Source organism: Triplophysa rosa, linkage group LG5, assembly GCF_024868665.1.
Source record: "Triplophysa rosa linkage group LG5, Trosa_1v2, whole genome shotgun sequence".
NCBI lineage: Eukaryota > Metazoa > Chordata > Actinopteri > Cypriniformes > Nemacheilidae > Triplophysa > Triplophysa rosa.
This window is the reverse complement of record NC_079894.1, coordinates 10,042,993-10,063,635: the sequence shown is the minus strand read 5'-3', so window position 1 is coordinate 10,063,635 and position 20,643 is coordinate 10,042,993. Positions and strand designations below refer to the sequence as shown.

The 20,643-nt window shown below is 40.1% G+C and overlaps 1 protein-coding gene across 2 annotated transcripts in view; it reads right to left on the bottom strand.

The window, feature by feature from the left end:
* rreb1b (ras responsive element binding protein 1b) overlaps positions 1-20,643 on the bottom strand; it is a 38,244-nt gene that overhangs the window by 5,055 nt on the left and 12,546 nt on the right. The window contains exons 2-10 of one of the 2 annotated variants that reach the window (XM_057334593.1): positions 14,869-14,957; positions 10,176-10,286; positions 9,851-10,086; positions 6,777-6,866; positions 6,501-6,664; positions 3,728-3,854; positions 3,383-3,525; positions 3,058-3,247; positions 445-2,968 (exon numbers count right to left, since the gene is read on the bottom strand). In XM_057334593.1, coding sequence (XP_057190576.1) covers positions 445-2,968; positions 3,058-3,247; positions 3,383-3,525; positions 3,728-3,854; positions 6,501-6,664; positions 6,777-6,866; positions 9,851-10,086; positions 10,176-10,286; positions 14,869-14,872 — 3,589 coding nt within the window. In that variant the 5' untranslated portion in view covers positions 14,873-14,957. The remainder of the gene's footprint in view (positions 1-444; positions 2,969-3,057; positions 3,248-3,382; positions 3,526-3,727; positions 3,855-6,500; positions 6,665-6,776; positions 6,867-9,850; positions 10,087-10,175; positions 10,287-14,868; positions 14,958-20,643) is intronic. The other variant, XM_057334592.1, reaches the window with a different exon arrangement.

The following is a 20,643-nucleotide window of genomic DNA, read 5'->3' as shown; positions in this document are numbered from 1 at the left end:
AGGTGAGCTTCAATTTTATACTCCAAACACACCAATGCAACATGAATCCATTTAATACATATTTATTTTTAAATACTTGAATAATAAGCTCAGACATGAATTTTCCAAAGTTGGTCATCACTTTTGGCCAAGGCTGTATACGTCTTCATCCATATAAAGATGCAAAACCTTCTCAATCCGTCAGACGACTTTTCGTGTAAATGAGCATTTTTCATTAGGCTACTACATTTACTTTCAGCAATAAGTAAAAAAAAAAAGTGGTATTTAGCGGGTTTTGAAGCAAAATTATTTGAGTAACGTATACTATGTGTGAAGTGCATTCACCATCGTAATCTCATTTTTGACAGAAGTGGCTTTTAGAGGGTTTTGCATCTGAACTCTTCATATAAAGGACGTAATAGAATGTATAGTCATAATGTATGAATTATAATCAAAGTGCCTCACCTGTGTGTGTTAACATATGCCTTTGTAATGAGCTGGCCCATGGAAACAGACGTGGACAGTACGGGCACGTCATTTTCTGCACTGAATTAGAATATGCGTTCTTCTTTCCTTTACTCTGAGGAGGTTTCTTTGGCTTTTCCTCCTTTCCTTCCATCATCTCCTCACTGATGGCATGCTGCTGCTTCTCCTCCTTCACAGGCTCCATCTGATTGGGTTGCAGATAGGTGCTAAACTTATTGGAATCAGTAGTGGCCAGCATCTTCTCCACACTGGGAAACTCTCCACTTGATTCCAGATCGATGCCACCGCCGGACGCCAGCTTCAAATCGCAGATCTCTTCTTGAAATGGTCTCTTTTTGCATTTCCTCTTTGAAGTATCAGGAGAAGAGACATTTTGTGTGGAATCTGGCTTGACGGTGCTTAAGAGAGGCTTTTTTTCAATTACGCTATTAAATTCCATTGCACTGGCATCTGCTTCGATCAGCACTGGGGTAGCAGATACAGAGGAGATAATCTGAGCGATGGAGGCTAGCGGTGGCATTTCTGAAGTACTGGATGGTTTTGGTAGCAGTGGCTTCAGGCGAGTTACAGGTTTGGTTAGGTCACTTGATAAGGCTGGGGCCAGACTAGAAATGGACAGCGCCAGAATTCCAGAACTATTTTCGTTTTTTGGCGAGGTCTGTTCTTTTTTAACCTCTTTATGATGATGATTCATGGACGTGCTGTGAGCAAGCTCTGTCTTTCTTTTCTTCTTCTCTGGATCTTTCGGTAGAGAGAGATCAATGGGCTCTATCGAGCAGTCATCAAGCACAGGATACGCAGTCCCTTCCATCTTATCTGAAACATTTACTTTTTGAGATTTGCTAGAGAAATCCAAAGGCTGGTCCTGATCGACAGGAAGAACGGTGCTGTTAACCAACCCATTCGGGGATAGAGTACCACCATGGTTGGTCTGAATGGTGACATCTCCACTAACAGGTAAAAGACTTTTGATGTGTTCTTCAATCTCCCTTTCTGGAACCTCCGGGTGTTGCTTGAGCAAATGAAGAATGCAGTTTCTCTTAGCGAGGAACGCTGTACCACACTGGCGACATTCGAAAGGCTTTCGCTGACACCCATTGTGCGTTCGCAGGTGAATCTGAAGGGCTCGGTAGTTCTTAAGGTCCTCCCCGCAATAGCGACAAGATGTGGCAGTAGCACCAGATGCATCAAGGAGGTCTGGCGTAGGACCCCCGAACACACCGCTGGCGCTAGACGAGGTGGTTACATATTCAATGTTTTTCTCGATCTCCTTACGCGTGTTCTTCATGTGTTTCCTGCGCAAATGGCGCTCGCAGTTCGCCTTCACAGTGAAAGGGTAGTGACAGATGCGACAGACGTATGGCCGCTCGCCGCTGTGCGTTCTCATATGGCGAATCAGCGTCGCTTTGTCAGGAGCTTCATAGCTACAAGTGTTGCACTGATACGGTGACGCTCCAAGATGATGACGCATGTGAGCCTGGAGACCCCCTGAGAAAGAAAACACCTCCTTACAGAACCCGCACGGGTACTCTGTCCTGGTTGTCTTTTTGCTCTGAGCTCTTAGCCCCTTGCTATCAAACTCTTCTTGCTTGATCTTTCCAGTCTCAACGTTGTACGAGATAATATCTGAAGTCATCTGACTAGCTTCCCAGTTTGTTGGAGAGGATGACGTCGAGGAGGATGCCGAAGATTGTCTGGCACTTCTCTGCTGCTGGCCCGTCTGGGGTGGAAGGCTAGGACTGATGTTGCCGGATGAGGCCTGTTGGGCGCTCATAATAGGCGGAGGGGGCGTTGAGGTGCCCATGCTGGATCGAGGTGTAATTAAGGGCTTTTGTTTCAGAGATGCAATCTGTTTGGGGTCCACCTGTAGAGGACTTCTCTGAACTGTGGGGACCAGAGACAAAGACATCTGTTGAGGCACCGATGCAGCAATCTTAAGGATTTGTTCGATGTCCGCAAGCTCCACCGCCGTTTGACCGCTTATTGGGACAAGCATACCGCCGCTGACAACACCGTGGAGGGGCTGTAGTGACAAGAGACTGAGAGCAGCGTTTTTGTTCATGCCTTGAAGAGAGACGGGCTCCAGAAGCGAAAGGCCGAGACTGCTGCTGCTGGATTCTTGAGGTAGATTCATTGAAGGCGTATCAACGCGAATGAAGTGGATGCTGTCTAAAATCTCTTGCTGGATTTGCTCTTCGGTCCTCTCTGGCTTGGCCAGAGAGGAGTGTTGGAGACCCAGCCTTTCCAGGAAACCATTCTTCCCATCTGAATTAGAAATATCAACTGGTTCATTGACCTTCATGGAATGGGAGTTGACTGTGGGTGGGTCCGTAACAGTATCTGCATTTGGTTCCTGAGATTCAGTGTTGATGTCTGTGGTGTTTTTGTGTGAGGATTTGTGAATATCTAGGGACTGCAGAAGCGGAAAAGCTTTGTTGCAGACGTCACAAACAAATTTGTGGAACTTGCTAGCACATCGGCGCAAGTTGGTCTCGCACCAGACCTGAATAAATTAAACAAAGCAAGGTTGAACTTAAAGTCACCTTCTAGGCTAAATCTATTCTTTTTCATTTCTCATTTGAAATTTCTCACCTGTGCAATTTGGGGAAACTTGTGACAGCTAAAGTCAATAAAAGCCAAGTCACCAAAACCCAGCGGGATAGAGGGGTTGCTCTGAATAAAGGGTCGTCCATTGGGGTCTGTGGGGAGCTGCTTATGTACGGTGGAATTATGGCGAATGAGACCGCGGTGTGTCCGAAAAGTAATGCAACAAATGTTACACCTACAATTAGAAGAAAGAGTCTTAAAACCTTGCAGAGTCCTAACATAGCGCTCAAATATAATACGCATGAATATATTTTACTACAATGCGCTGAGACAATATAAAGATCAAGCCTACAGGAGTATGTCCACCCACCTGAGTGTAGTGTCAGGATGTGTCTCCATATGACTTTCCAGACCATATTTACAGATGAACGTCTTAAAGCAGATGGTGCAATGGAGGAGCTCTTCTTCACTCTTGACAGAACCAAGATCTTCAGCCTTTTGCATCAACATCACCTAAATATGGGCAATTTGGTGACATACAACAAAGCACAGCATGTTATGGCATAGGCTTAGCACAGTGTAATAATAGAACAAACTTATGCAATAACTTAACATGATGTGTATTATAAATGCAAAATTATTTTTGATTTATTTTAAAATATAAAAAAATATATATTCATTTTCCATACTATCATCAGGGTGCGTGCAGTTGTACCTTTTTGTTTGACGGCTCATCAGCCTGCTCTCCCTCTTCCTCCACACTCTTTCTCTTAGAGAGACGACGGCGCTTGTTCAGTTGGGTAGGAATACTACTTGCATCCTTTTCATGGATTTTCATGTGCCTGCAGAAATAAACAGTACATCGTTAACTTAATTATATACAGTTTTACATAAACTGTGCAAACTCTTGGTCCATAACAATCTACTGATGCTGTGCTATAAAAACAGCTCACCAGCAACAAGTATAAAGTAATTATATTAGGAAACAAGCTTTGTACACTAAATTTATATTCCATTAATGTGGTAAATTAACTGACTTGCACATAAAAAAAACACAACGACAATAATTGTCAGTAAAATTACGTCTATTGTACTATACATGGAAGGGTAACCAATGAACAACTTTATCATTTTTTTGTAAGTGAATGCTGGCAGTTACTTCATTTTCATTTAATTTAGTATACTTCAGTAAGGTTTAAGTACATTTTAAGTATCCCTTATGCAGTAAGTATACTAATATCAATGTACAAGTAGAATACTTGAAAGTGTATTATTTTAGCACTACTTGGGACTAAATCAACACATTTTTACATCATAAAATAAAATAAAAAACATGAAAAACTATGTACCTAACTTTGAGGACACAACTATGTTTTCGGTTTGTATTCCAGCTATACTACAAGTGAAATTATATGTATACTAGTTTTAAAAACTTTGAATTATACTCTTAATAAACCACAAGTAAAAGTAGTGAAAAAAGTAGTGGCATTTAATAGATCACTCACTCAAAAGAGTAAATACAACTACAAGCCAAGTATACTTAGAATACTTTCATCAAGATATGGTTAAAAGTACAAGAGTACAAGTACAGGCCAAATATAGGCTACTTAGACATTTCTTTCAGTGTAAGTCAAGTGCACTTTATTGTAATCTGAATCATATTTCTGAGTAGTACATGACAAGTAGACTGAATCCATACTTTAGATCACACTTGAAATAACATTTTTGTGTTTTCAGTGTGTGCCTGTTAATACACGTAATACTTGTTTGTTAAATGTTCTTTGTTTTCGTGCTGATGTGATGGTAACTTGTATACTTCAATATTAATGAAGTGTTGCATACACAGAAGTCACTGGGCTGGTCAGCTGCAATTATACGAGCAGTAAATGCTTTCTCTCCGAGAGGTCAAAGGTAGTATGTGAAGGCAAAGTGCTGAGAATCACATTACGACACGCTGGAACGTGTGCACCCCCCACCCTCCTACACTTCACAGAAACTAACCCAACTTTCAGGTTGGACCAGAAACAAGGCCTCTGATGCTTCTGTGCAGCTGTGTGTGCTTAACAGAAGACTGAACCGTATTATGTCTATACAGTGTATGTATATGAATAATCTACCAAATGAAAGTGTTGTGTTTGTGATCATTGAGTATATATACTTAACTGGAAAGGGAGGATAAATGTCAGCAGACCCAGCGGTAAGAATCTTGTTTTACATTCTGCAGCCAAAGATATTAATAGCAGAGAAGCAGAGTGATGACCACCCACATGTGGACCTAACCCTGATGGCCTGAATCCCTTTCCATCTCACGGCTCTAGCCTCACTTACTCTGCATAATAATGTTAATCGTGCATTCCAACTCTTGCCATTTCTTGTCACATGCCACTTAATCACGTTGTGGTTCTGTGTTTGAAGTTACTTGATGCAAGACTCCAGACTAAATTTTGCCTTGTGTAGTGCCTTATCAATAGTGCCAGATGGCACGGTGGCTAAAACTGCTCAACAACATGATCTAATGTTGTGGAGGTCAAGGATGTGTTTTGTATGTTTTGTGAGATATTGTTAGCAAAACTGTATCATTTTAGTGTACCATCCAAAAGATATTTTAGTCTCTTTTATTCCCTCTCTCTCACTGACACAAACTTCTTCCACCCCCATCTGGAATGCCTGCATGTCTCAACTGCACAAGGAAGCCCTCTATGCACATCCCATCAACATAAACAGAAAGAGCTCAGTCACATTAAGAATCCCATCCACAAAGACACATGAAAGAGATGCATGCATCTTTTCAGAATACATATACGGAGAAAAGAGAGAAGCTATTGCAGCTATCAATGCCAGTCACCCTTAAGAAACAGGGTTCTCACATCACATGTGCAGGATATACTTTGATCTCTCAAACTTCTGTCACAGTGCAGGCCAACCTGTTTCATGAACATAAGACAACTGCTGCTGACGCAGCCGAGAAATCGTATGTGTTCACATTGCATTTGTAGTTTAAACGCTAATCTTGCCTACCCAACCAAAGCAAGGGTTTTGAATAAACTACATTTCATTCAAAGCACCCACATCCAAAGTTAAACGTATAGTTCACCCAAAAATGTAGTTTTTCATCACCTTGTCATTCCAAACCTGTATGACCTTTTTTCTTTCGCAGAACACAAAAGAAGATGTTGGTAACCAAGCATTCATTGACTTCCATTGTATAGGCACATTGAAAGACATTTCACAAAATATTTTCTTTTGTGTTCCACAGAAGAAGGAGCCATACACCGGTTTTGAATAAAATAAGGGTGAATCATTTTTATTTAGGGGTGAACTGTCCCTTTAGTTTATATTTCAAGGGAATGGCTTAACATATTTCCCAGTAACAAAATTAAACAGGAAGTAGAATAGCTCTCTTTGTACAATCATAAGAAATCACACAAGCTTATACTTACACATAAGATAATGACACGTAAAAATGATCTGCATATCCGAGTATTCACCTGTGCATGTTTCCATTGGTGGTGAACGTCTGGTGACATACCACACAATTGTATGGCCTCTCTCCACTGTGAACCAGCATGTGACGGTCCAGAGAACTGGCCGAGCTCAGAGCCTTTCCACAGATACTGCAAGAGTGATCTGTGCCTCCACTGTCTGTATTATGCTGGAGGAGAAAAAAATGCAAATAAATCATCTCAATAATTTTGTGATAAATGTCCATGTTTATGCGCATGTATAATGTCCATGGTGGAGTGCTAGTGTGTAGAAACAAATACCTGTCTGATATGCATAGTGAGTTGGTGCAGTGTCAAGCAGTTTTTGTTGCACAGGGGGCAAATGAAGCTTGAGCGATCTTCCTTGACTTCCTGTGACACACATACAAGAAGTCATTTCAGAGAGACCCTAAAAATTCTTGCGCGTTATCTATGATCAGGTCTTTTCTTAAAGCTACAGTTTGTAAAAACTGCCGCTAGAGGGCGCACGATCAAAACAACAACAATGACACTGTGAAGGAGCGTGGAATGATGGGATCTGTTGTCTTCAACTCCACCGCTGATGGCCATCAATCAGACGGCAATGAGAAATCATGTTAGCGGATGAGGTAAAGTAATAAAGTTTTATAAATGTTGCGTATAATTGTGGTCCGTAAATAAGTGACTTCTCGAAACAACTAGACGCTAGACACTATTTCCGCATTTGCCCATGACACTGTTGTCATGCGGTTTCTACGTCAGTAAAGGCGGTAACAAAGGGTAACGCGGATATAAAAAAAAGAACGCGAATATGACGCCATTGACAGGTGACTGCACAGCTCCGTGTCACTGTTTAGAATGGCGATTTTCTCACGATTTACAAGTAGTTTTTGACAAACATTTGAGATATTGTAAGTACTCAGCTTAACAAAATATACAACACTGGCCCAGTGGTTTTTGGATATTTTACTGCAAAATTGTTACATACTATACCTTTAACAGATCAGACATTAAATATTCTGGCGTGCATTTTGGAAAATGGACTGGTTCTGCAATCTAGAAATCATCAGTTAAAAACACCTCGCACAGGTGGGTAGAATGAACGATCAAAGACAAAATAAAAATAAAAAAATCCCCCATTATCAATCCTAATCATGTGCATATACATGCCTGATGAAGGTCATGAGACCAAAACGTTGTAAATAAAGATATTTTTTATCTAGATACAAACATAATAATAATAATTCAATAATTTCATTTACTGTATATTTGAAAATACAGTATATAGAATAATACATTGTTTATGTATTGATCAATATCACAAAATTGTAATAAAACGAATTGGCACTTTTCATGAAAGTGGTAATTCACCCCAAAATGAAAATTATGTCATTATTTACTCACTCTCGTCATTTCAAACCAGTATGACTTATGCAGAACACAAAAAAATGATATTTTGAAGAATATTGTTAACCGGCACCCATTAACTTGCATTGGTTTTATGTCCATAGAATAGAATGAATGGGTGCCTGCGGTGTTCTATTACCAACTGTCTTCAAAACATCTTTTGTGTTTTGCGGAAGAAAGTCATACAGGTTTGAAATGACAAGAGGGTGAGTAAATGATGACAGATTTTTCATTTTGGGGTGAACTATCACTTTAATTGAAAAACAAGCACTTGGTAAATGTAAATGTATTATTTAATTTATTGCATTATATTTTTCAGTATTTTCTGATATAGTTTTGTTTCATAAGAGTAGGCAGGTCACTGCAAAAGCCTGGATAACCAAGTATAAATGAACAAACTTAGTTAATCTACTAACCTGCATAATTATTAACTAACCACGAAGCAACAACTTAGCATGCGGTATGAATGCTTGAACACAAACAATAAACATAAACAACGTATAGCAAATATCTTAACAAGTTGTTAAATACCCCTACGGTTCTGGGACAATGGGAAGATGTTAAGGTTAAAAAACATAAAAACAGGAAAATGCAAAAGCACTGCAAATTTCAAAATGCCTTGAGTTTCTAGGTAAAGGGGACAGACTCTGTGCAGATTTCTTCATGTGTTGACTCTGGAGCTAATAGTTAACTATTACACTTCATCACAGCCCTGGATGCCCTAAAACAACTCATAAAAAAAAAACTCAAATCCTACAAACATTTTCTATCCTATGACCTCAACACATGTTGCTCAGCATGAACCCAAACCCCCCACTGAGAAGTTTATTTGTCCCCCAATGAGAGAGATCAACACAAGGCAAAACACGCTGCCTCGTGAAGACGGTATGTGTCAGAGATGCAGGAACGGTTGTGTGCTCTCGTCACACGGTGTAACAAGTGTTCTCCGCATCTGTTTCCACAGATGACAACAGCAGCGCTGGCTGGAGGAGAGCATCACTAATTCGGATCGTTTTGCAGTAGGGCAGCAGCGCAGAGATCTGTGTCAGCATATGGAAACATAGTCAGGAGGGGACACGGGAGGGGGTTCGGAGACGAAACACCTGTTTTCTCCACAGAGACGTGTTCGAGTGAAATGTCACACTTTAACTGAAGGCATACTACATGTATTGGCTCTGACAAAGGGGGGATTGAGAAAGCGCAAGGACCATTTGTTGCCAGTCATTTAACACAGCTCGTGTCACTGCCAATCTGAACCGCTGCAAAACACTACAGCTGTACTTACTACAGGAATCTGATCGGGTGAATTTTACTCGAAAGCAAGCCCACCATGTGTGTGAAGAAATTTGTATTGAATTTAAAGGACAGAGCACTTGAAGTGAATTTCTGAAACATTATCCAAACTGTCATTTAAATCAGTTACCGTGATAATTTTGCCATAATTTGTATAAACTTTATGCTTATAGCTGTTAAGATGGCTAATACACTTTTTTTCTAATACACAAACATTCAAATATGAAGATATGCAAATACGTAGCAAACTTTTCAGTTGCATGTCTTGTGTGCATGAGAGCAAATAAGGCCTTTAAAGGCACAGTATGTAATTTTTGCTGCTAGAAAGTCGCATACTTAAAACAATGACAAAGCTGTAGCTTGATGAGGCTGTGAAGGAACGTTGCATGAAACTGATGATAACGCAATGAGGATGGATGTTACACTGAATAGATTAAAATCTTTCTAGATTCAAATATTGTTGGAAGCAATTGGATTAAAATACAAAATACATCCACTGTGATCGTGTTTTTTTGGACATTTTAATGCACAAATCTTACATCTTTTGCCTTTAAAATCTAAGATAAATCCCAACTCAGGCTCCAAACTGAATCATTCTAGCACCCAAAAATTGTGTGACTCTAGTGAGCAAAATACTGATATGCATTTATTCAGAGTGTATCGAGCAGTTGCTATACCTGATTTCTTCTCCCTGTGCGACTGACTGTGAGCGTTTTGCTTGTCATTTTGGAAGATGCTTTGGTGGAGTCGGCATCGACTCCATTAATCTGGCCCACATTCATCACAGTACTCATCATGGAGTTGATGGAGGTCAGTTCCTCCTCTGTTCTAATTCCACCTTCTTCTTCTTCTGCCTCGTGTTCATGTGATTGCATGTCCATTCCATCACTCTTTGCTTCCTCCGCTACATTTTCTGTAGATAACACAATTACTCAATTTTTAATCATTTAAAGCATTGCAGCTTGTTATGTAAGCACTCAAGGAGTCATTGTGATATTTTACCTTCGGCAGGTTCTGCTATATGTGTGGAGGGCTGATTCTTCACAGGCTCTTCTTCATTCCCATCAACAACACCGTTGCTGACACACTCTTGCATGGAGGCGTGCTCGATTTCTAAGAACAGAGAATGATCATTACTCACGCTGAAGTATTGAGGGAAGGTATTCAATCATAACATTACAACAAAAACGCAAATACTACATCACGGTTACATCAGATATGTCTCATTAATTTTCCACCTGGACAGGAGTTCGCATGAAATTATGGAATTTGTCATAAGGATTTTTTGTGTCTTATCATCTTTTAGTCTCTTATTATGTGTTTAGTTGTCATTTCTGGTAAATCATTTAGGCAAGCCGCAAATCGCACATAAACGCTGATGGTCTGATAAGCAAAGCTTGCGAGATCCCTGCAAAGGCTGTAGTTTGCTTCAGTCACATTTCAGGAACAACTTTATTGGTTAACTTCCTCTTTTAGCACATGTGCTTGTTGAAAAATGTTTCATGTTCCAGGATCAAACACGCAGTTTCAAAAAGTAAAGCGCTCAGCTTTTTGACATAAAAAAGACCATGCACACAAATCTGTGTGAAATGTCTGTTCAAGTTTACAATTGATAAAACAAATTCTTAATGAAATGAGTATTGTATGTAAATTCATCACTTATACTGAAAAAGAAAGCAACGCTCTTTCAACAGCATCTGAAGTCAAGCGTGTAGTGTTGTCTGTGAGTCACTGTGGACAGTTTGAGGCAGCTGGAGGAGTGTGATACTACAGCAAGAGAGGCCCATCCCAGTGGGGGTGGGGGGAGAGAAGAGCGGCACATAAGTGAGACCAGCAGAGGGCTGAGATGGGAGCCAGGCAGAGATGGAGGAAAAAAACGAGAAACTTGAGAGAAGTGGAGAGAGTGAGAACAGGAAGAGAGACGTGCATGTTCACACAGAGAGAGAAACTTCTGAAGTTCTGAGTGGCTGGAGAGACAAATGAGAGAGAGAGAGAGAGAGAGAGAGAGAGAGAGAGAGAGCAGGAAGTGTTTGTAAGAGCAGTGGAGGGTCGACTGTTATCTGCTGTACACCAGGGTTGTTATAGGTTTAATTGTTTTTAACAAGATTGTAATCTTTATTTTATTATGTATTTTGACTATTTGTCAAAATCATAAATGTACTGCTTGTGGGTGTTTGTCATTAAACTAATATATTTAATAAAATCGTCGTTTAATAGACGTTATATCGGATCGGTCTATGTTTGGTTATCGGTATTTTATATTTAATTCATATCAACATTTTATTGTATATTAACTGTATTAAATTAAAACTACCCAACAGTTATTAATTCTTTACAGGAAGTTAAGTTTAGGCCACATAATGTTTCCACATAAACGTCTATAGAGAACAGTGTCATTATTGTTTTTGTCATGATATTGTCACTTTCCTGCCCCCAAAAGGTAACAAATTGTGGCGCAGTTGCACTTTCTACTCAAGTTTTTCTTCTCAAGTCAATGAAAATATACCCTTGTAGTTTTTATAACACCAAAGTCTTGCTGTACACCCTCTTCCTCTCTCTCCCTCTAACCGTGCGGTCCTCCCGCGGCGTGTGTGTATGTGCCGTCGCAGGGTGTGATCTCCTCTGCTACAGTGGGGGAAGGGTAGGAAATCCCCCTCCCAACATCCCAACCACTGTTCATGTACTTCCACCGGTTGGAAAACTGAGGACGGAATGGTCTTCCACTGCCTGTCCTTGTTTCCAAACGAATACACAGTGGGGCCGGAGAGAGCTAAATGTTCCCATCATCAAACGATTCGTTCATGAGATATTTAGAAGAAAATACGAGGAATAAGAGCTGATGGACTATCCGAGATGAATGAACTGTTATTAACCAAGCATCCCCAGACACATTTAGAGGATCAGGATTAATGACAGTAAATGAAAATCCACTGGGGATAATAACAACAATGGAGGGGTGGAGTGGGGGATACGATGCTCTTCAAAACATTATCATAAGCAAAGGGGTATTTCTGTGATATTCTGGTCCAAATATAGTTCAGGTTTCTCCTTCTAATGTAAATCTATATATATATATATATACATTTGATTAATAGTTGCTGTACAGTCAATGTACTATCAAACTGGAGGATTACAAAAAGCCACCTGTGATTCACAGATAGAAAAAGGAGAGCTGATGCTATGATGGACGCTGTCCAGAGAAGCATATGACCTCTTACATCTAGAAGCCATAAAAGTGTCTAAGTTAATGGGAATGTGAGGCTTATATAGACTCTCCCTCCTACTGTGAAGAGATAACACTGGATAACCGTGAGTCCATCTGCCCGTGACCATCACTCTCAATAACACACTCACATATTAAGGTGAACCAAAATCTGAATGTCTTTACCGAAATGTCATGCAATGCTCATAGTTTAGCATCCATGAATCCCCATGGATGCTGACAAAGTCCACTTCTGCTTTCATTCTGAACGTTTAGACAGTTTTGTTCCTCTTTGCTTGGTGCAATGGAAAGTCTGACCCCTCCTCTCTCCGTTGCACTAGAGAGAAATCAGGGAACTTGTGTATTTCCTGTTTGGTGTGGTGGCTGCGAAGGTTTAGGGAATGCTGGGCCATTCTTCTCCTTGGCTTCCTCTAGCTTTCCTCTTCACTCCAGCGCTCCACTGTTCTTCCTTGAGCCTGCGATTATCCTCCATCTTGCAGGCCATCCTCCATCTCACTAGCTCACATTCCACCTCTGCTCTACACACAACCCCTATTTCTCTCTCCTTTGGCCTCATTGCGAAAAATCTGCCTATAAATCGACTGCACTATTTGACATTAAAATAGAGATGCTCAGTTTCATACGCAGAAACTTTAAAGGGATAGTTGAGTTCACCCAAAAAATTTAAAATCAATCAATGTCATCATGTACTCAACCTCTTGTCATTTAAAATCTTTGCATTAACACAAAAGAAGATATTTAGAAGAATGTTGGAAACTGTACAGCGGCAATACCCATTCTCTTGCATTGGTTTTGTGTCTATACAATAGAATTGAATGGGGGCCAGTGCTGTTCGTTTACGGACATTCTTCGAAATATCTTCTTTTGTGTTCTGCAAAAGAAAGAAAGTCATAAATGACAAGAGGTTGAGTAAATGATGACAGAATTTCCATTTTTTGGTGCTCGGTTTCAACTCAGATGTTTCTTTTAATATTTCTCAGAGACTAGAAACAGACGAAACAATTGTTGACACCCAAAGTGACTTAACATTGGGAAAATGAATCCTTTCCAAACATTGTTTGAGTTGTATGAAGAAAGGTTGTCTATCACTGCTTTGGACAGAATTTACATGTAGTTTCGCCTAAAACCGAAGTGTCTATTGATTGGATGCGTGTTACGGAGGTCATGTGACCCAGATGTACTTAATATAAATGATGTAGTTTTATAAAATATATATGCAATTAAGAGAATGAATTAACATGAGGATCACAATGCAGGTTCAGAGCAGACCATGAACATACGTTCTGACTTTTTGATGACATCGTCTTTTTATCCTTTATTTTTGTTTTGTTAAATTTGAGCACAGTTTGTGTCATCCGTAAGATGTATTCTAAATCCCTCTGATGCATTTTTATTAATGTTAATGTTTATTATGTATATTATGTAAATACCAACATGATGTGTTTCTTGAGAAAGACAGAGCTCTGTTCACCTACAGAGAGCTGAGAACTGAGCAGATGTGGGAGTGGCCTGGAATGCAGTTACCACCACACACACACACATACACACACGCACACAGGAACAGACACACCTCACACCGAGTTGAGCAACACCACCTGACTATCCACACATATGTCCTGGTAGTCAGGCATCTCTATCAGACTACACAACTCCGAGTGATTTGACTGGGGGTCCATGTTCCCCATTAGGCGATATATGGAAATACTTCACATTTCTTTCAATAAAATTATAAACCAAGAAGGTTCATAGTTTAACCTTTAAAATATAAAGGGCCGTCAATAGATTAAAATGATGTCATGATTTTTTAGTAGCTAACGCATTCGGATCCTTTTACCTCATGGAAAAAAGTCATTGAATGTGTGTGGATGACTCAAAAGAAATTCATGTCCTACAAGGCTGTATAAAGACAACAGAAGGTGGGTGGAAAACAGCAGTTCCTGTAGCTCAGCCGATGGTGCTAACAATACCAAGGTCATTGGTTTAATTCCCAGATTGAACATACTGATCAAATAAATGCTTGATTAAGTCACCTTGGATAAAAGTGTGTCAAACGGGTACATGGAAATTCGTTTATATGTTAATGGATAAGGGGATATGTCATATGCCTGACATCTGAACGAAACACCCATCCCTGCACACACACGCATGCACACACACACACACACTGGTTTCCATATTGTATGGGGACATTCCATAGACTTCCATTGATTTTATATCAGGCTTATGATGTATTCTATCCCTACCCCAACACCTAAGCCTAATAATCACACGAACCTTTTGCGTTTTTAAATTTTCAATAAATATCATTCTGTATGATTTATAAGCTGTTTTCCCTCATGGGGACCTGAAAAATGTCCCCACAAAGTCAAAATCTACTGGTATTACTGTCTTTATGGGGACATTAGGTCAGTGATGAATGCCAGTACACTCACACACACAGTCAGTAGAGTCAGGTGTCGTTGGTATATTTACCCATTTTAAGGTCTGGGCTGAACACGTCACAGGGTCACGAAGGCACAGGGTCATGGGCAAAGGACAAGGGACAGCGACCTCTGCTCATACTAAAAAAAAAAAAAACATACATACAAAGTGAGCATTACATTTCCAAAAAACTAAATTCATATATAAAGGATTAAGGAGTTGGGCCGCCGAAAGAAGGTGTTTCCCTTTTGACATTAAGGCTAAAAACCTGCCTCGTGACAAGAACCTCACGGATTCACAGAGAGTTTCCCCGCGAGGAGCTGTCCAGTAAGAGACGGTGACCTGTAAATGCTACATGAGAAAGAGTGACATCATTTCAGATGCGCTTTCTCTGTGGTGTAGAGGTAAGAGGAGAGATCCAGCCTCGGGCCTCTTGTTCAGCTGGTAAACTGAAACTCGCTGCCATCACATAACACAAAGTCAGATGCACTGCCAAGTTTCCTCTCTGGTGAACGCAGGAGCCAACGCTACAGGCATCTGTATTGAGCACTGCTACCGCTTTTACAACAGCATATCACAAAAGTGGGTATTTAAAGAAGCAGGGACAAAAGAAACACGGAAGAGGATGAAAAGGTAGTGACAAGATGGAGAGGTGGATGATGTTACGGACCTGGGGTTCGGGTTGTCATGATGCGCAAAACAAGCTGTGAATATTTTTGACAGCATAGAGGCTAAATATTGTGATATTGTGTGATGGTGCTCATATGAAACGATGCAGTTTCGATTCTGGCTCGTGACATTTCCCAACTTAATTTATCCAAAATGACTATGTTACAGCATGGTGCAAACACCTCAGAGGTATTAAAGGTCTTAAAGGGATATTACAACTAAAATGGAAATTCTTTTCTCATGTAATCACTCACATATAATGTTAAACCTGTATAACTTTTTTTACTTCTGCAGTACACAAAAGAAGATATTTAGAAAAATGTTAGTAACCAAACAACATTGGCCCTCATCGACTTCCATTGTATGGACAAAACCATGGAGAGATTAAAAAAATATCTTCTTTTGTGTTTCGCATTAAAACGTTTTTTTCAGAATTTAAATGTATCCGTTTTTATTTTTAGGTGAACTATCCCTTTAAGAAGGACTTCATGACAGAAAAAGTGTGCATGAGGGTGTCATAAAGCTCCTGCATCCTTGTGTGATGATAGGCACAGGCAAGTGTTGGATTGAGGGCAGGTGTTGGCTCACGGGGCTATCGCGTTCTGCTGGCTCTACACTCCGTACGCTACACTCGTTCCTGTATCGGTTTCAGCATGTGTGTTTATGTTGAGTGGGGGAGGTGTGAGAATGGAAGGAGCTTGCTGGGGATGGGGACTACGAAGCCAGAGGAGAAACCGGGAGGAGGATTCCTCGCGAGAGGAGCCACCCTGAGAAGATTTCTGGCCAAACTGGTTCTGCGACTCAACTCTTGTCTCTGGGTTACACCTTATTTCTCTTCTCGTCCACATACCTGTACACAAATCTGAGCGCCATCTCTTTTGAGCACAGCTCTTTATTTCCCCCACACTTCCCTTTCCAGAGGACGGAAGCATGCGTTGACTTCGATGTGTGTTTCAGTGCTCTACAGTTGAGTTGAGTAACGCAAAAACAGAACCAGATGAGGTCACGATGACAAATATCAAATTACGGGGTCATATAAAAACATGGGATGAATTTATGGACGTTCCCTTATGAGCAATAGAAACCCACGCAGTGAAGAACCAGGAGTATATTTTAATGGTAAGATGGGTAAAACGAAAACCATTGGACCCTGCAAGAAAATCCTGCTGTGACCAACTAACAAATAGTGATAGCTGTGTTTTAGTTCATGGTAGCTGGTTTCTAAATAATCTAAGATGGTTCATCAGGTGGCCTGCATGCCAGCTGAAGTAACAGCTGTTGGAAACTGAGCTATTAGACCAGCTTGGACCAGTAAATAACCAGCTTGAAACCAGCTACCATGTTTCAAAACACAGCTACCACCTTAAACTAGTTTCAGCTAGATTTCGCAGCAGGTGAGAGAGCTATGATACGCAGAGACAAATCAAGAGATGTCCTCAATGCGCCTGATTGGAATGCCCATAAGGGGTTAACATGGGAGGGGGGTAGCACACGAGGCCTTTGGCAAAGCAGCACTCAGCTGTCACTGCAAACAGGTGGCCCTGACATGACCTTTGGCTTCAACTGCATACAGCATCCATTTTGTTTCAGGCAACGAAGCCAGAAACTCAAGCACAACGCATGAGGTAACCTCACTCCAAAAAAACTGCATCTTATTTTGATGCTCACCATGCTTGTTGCATGAGCTACTAGCTATTACAGACTGACGAAAACCAAGTGTCTAAAAACATTTAATGAATTATTTTAAGATATTGCAGCAGCTTCGTGAATAACAATTTCTCTTTTCGGAACAGGCACACTGTGCATATACTGTGAGGAGACCCTGACTGCCTGTCACACACAGCTGCCGTTTCGAGATGAGACACACACTGCAACACAGAAGATGTGAAAACAAACCAGTGAGGGGTAGGCAATAGTAGATAGACCAATATTTTGATATTTGGAATTATAATTCATTATCAGCATCGGATGATAAATCTTTATGTTCATCATATAGCGCTGTAGCGCTTTGTACCTTAAGAGATGCCTCTCAGAAATAAAGCCAGCATCTGACACACAGTAAAATTACCAATCATCATTCACATTTTAATGTGTTGATTATTTTTTTTATTGATGATCAATAATCAATAAATGTGAAAATATTAATTATGTATTCATTTAACTGTCCACAGTTAAAGGAACAGTTCACCCAAAAATAAAAAGTCTGATACCGAAAATTTAGGATGCACTCGGCGGAAAACCTATACCGAAGATTACTTAAAAAAACTTTTTGAAATAGTTTTTATTTAATTGTATTAATTACACACACTAAAACCACAAAAATGAAGGAGAACATATATTAAAACAATACAAAATATATTACTTTTCCTTGGTCATTGTAAAACAATCATATATAATTTTTATAGCACCTCGGTCACCCCAAAGAACCTCTGAAGAAGCACTGAAGCACCAAGATATGGTGCTTTATAGCACTAAAAGTGGTTCCCCTATGATTACAAGCAAAGAACCACTTTTAGTGCTATATAGCACCATTTGTTTTTGCGTGATAGGGTGAGGAATAATTTTAAAGGGGTCATATGACACGGCTAAAACGAATATTATTGTTTGTTTTAGATGTAATGCAATGTGTATACACGATTTAAGGTTAAAAAACGCTGTATTTTCCACATACTGTGCATGTTTGTATCTCTTCTTTGACCCGCCTCTCTGAAACGCGAGAATTTTTTACAAAGCTCATCGCTCTGAAAAGCGAGGTGTGCTATGATTGGCCAGTTAACCAGTGCGTAGTGATTGGTTGAATACTGCAAGCGTGTGACGTAAATGTAACGCCTCTTACCATATTTGGAACATCAGGTTCTAAAGCAATTGTACTGACAGGTACACCCGCCTTACTTGAGTATACATTCGGGCTGTCTTGGTCAAATCATACCACGAACTGATGTAGATTTGTGGGGGTGTGGTTACACGAGGCGTTTGAGGCAGGTCAGGGTGAGCATTCACTTTTAGATAGAATGCATCTTTTGTTCCAACACTTACATTTTTGCAATTGTACGTGTCTAATATACGCACGGGCAATTTATAACACACCAAAGTCACAAAAAACACGTATTCGCGCCATATGACCCCTTTAAGAAAACAACACACAGAACACAGAGGGGCAGTGAGTCTGTTCATGTAAACAGGCTTAAAATGAGCTTCAGTGATATCAGCACCTGCCGGATGATGGTCCACGTGAGCTACATCATCAGTTACTGACAGATCGTTCCCCTGATCATTCACATATGAAGAGTTTGTTGCGTTTAAAGTTTGGCTTTAAAACACGGACGAGTCAATGCGCGTGATCTCCGACAATAAAGAAACACAAAGCCGGTCATGCACATGCCGTCACACAGAGCTTACGTGTCATTTTCTGTCCGCTGGTATTTATTAGTTTCAGCCTTTGTTATGGCGGGCTTACATGATTGTTATTTTCGCCAGCCGAAATTTCGGTGCATCACTAGTTGTCTTTATTTAGCTGTCCCTCAAGTTGTTCCAAATCTGTATAAATTTCTTTTTTATGAACACAGAGAAGATATTTAGAAGAATGCTTGTAACCGAACAGTTCTTGGCCACCATTGACTACCATAGTAGGAAAAATTTCTTTGTTCTGATGAACACAAAAGAATATATTTTGAAGAATGTAGGAAAGCAAACAGTTTTGGGGCACTTTTGACTGCCATGGTCATTTTTCCTACTATGGTAGTCAATAGTGGCCAAAATACATCTGCATTATATCAGCATCATACACTATAAAACATCTCAACTCAAACTTTTTAAGTTCCATTTTTTTTTGTTTAGTCGTACTGATTCCTAAAAGTTGAGATAACTTATAATCTTGTCAAATCAAATAGACTGGACAAATCAATTGGATTAACACAGAAAATTAAGTTGACTACAATAAAAAAAATTTACAGTATACCGACCCATTGGCCACATTGCTTTTTCACGTTTTAACTTTGTACTCAATATTGCAATATTGTATTGAGATATTTTCAATGCTGCTTTATCCCAATGACCAGAAATTCAATATTACATATGAAATGACTTAAGTCTATAGCGCCAAGCACTCTGAACTACCACCCATTTCCAGCACTGTGCATTCCAAGCTATTTAAAACTCAACCCCAGTGCAGATTTACCCAAGCCTATGCTTCTGGTCATTATTTCACAACCCACTAGCACCCCCCACCCCACGATCTCTCTCCGTCTCATCCTCTTTCTCCAAACCCATCTTTAAGGACTTCTCTCTGGCACTGGAATCTTCGGGTGAAGCACATTCACGGACTTGAGGTTTAAGGCCTCACAGACAGCCACTGTCTCGGACCAGACAATACAGTGTATTCCCAGTGAGCTGAAGTAGGTCAAAAAGTGTATTTGGCAGTGCTGCGCGTGTTTGCGCTCTCTGCTCACTGTCTCTGCTGCGGTGCATCAGTGTGTACGAATGCATGCCAGTTCCTTCTGCTTTTGATCTCTTTATATATTTACATTTACAAATTTGTTCTATTTTTAAAATAACACATCATTACTGTCAGACTGAAATCTTGTATCTCCAAAGCTGCCACTTTACAAGAAATTAATAAAAACACTGCTTTTTTTCAAAGTTGACAAGCTCTTTTCAATAGTTTTAACTGCTTACATATTTACAAAACCCACAGACAAACATAAAGTGTGACTAGTAATGATTTATGAAATGATTTAAGGAAAAAAAGGGAGATACTAAGTTTCAGTACAACAACAAGTACGTTTGTGTATACATGTAAACACATTTGGCAGTTATATCCACCCATCCAATCTTGCTGTGGTCCTCTGTCCTTCTCCACCCACCTTCAACTGAGTTTTTTCACAGTCCTTATCATCAGACACAGACTTTGTCTATTCAACGCGCCCACTCCTGCGCCTCTGAACGTGTGCATGCATGCATGTATGAGTACACGCACGCACACAAATCAAGCAGCACAATGTCAAAGCTACTCCTGAGTCAAATATGCTTAATAATAAACTAAACGTGGTCTTTCATCTGGAGAATGTGTTGAAGGGGAATAAGAAGCTGACCGTACGAGTAGTTTCTTTCTCTCTAACAATTTTTACACTGTAACTGTTATGGCCATCTCCTGAGGGG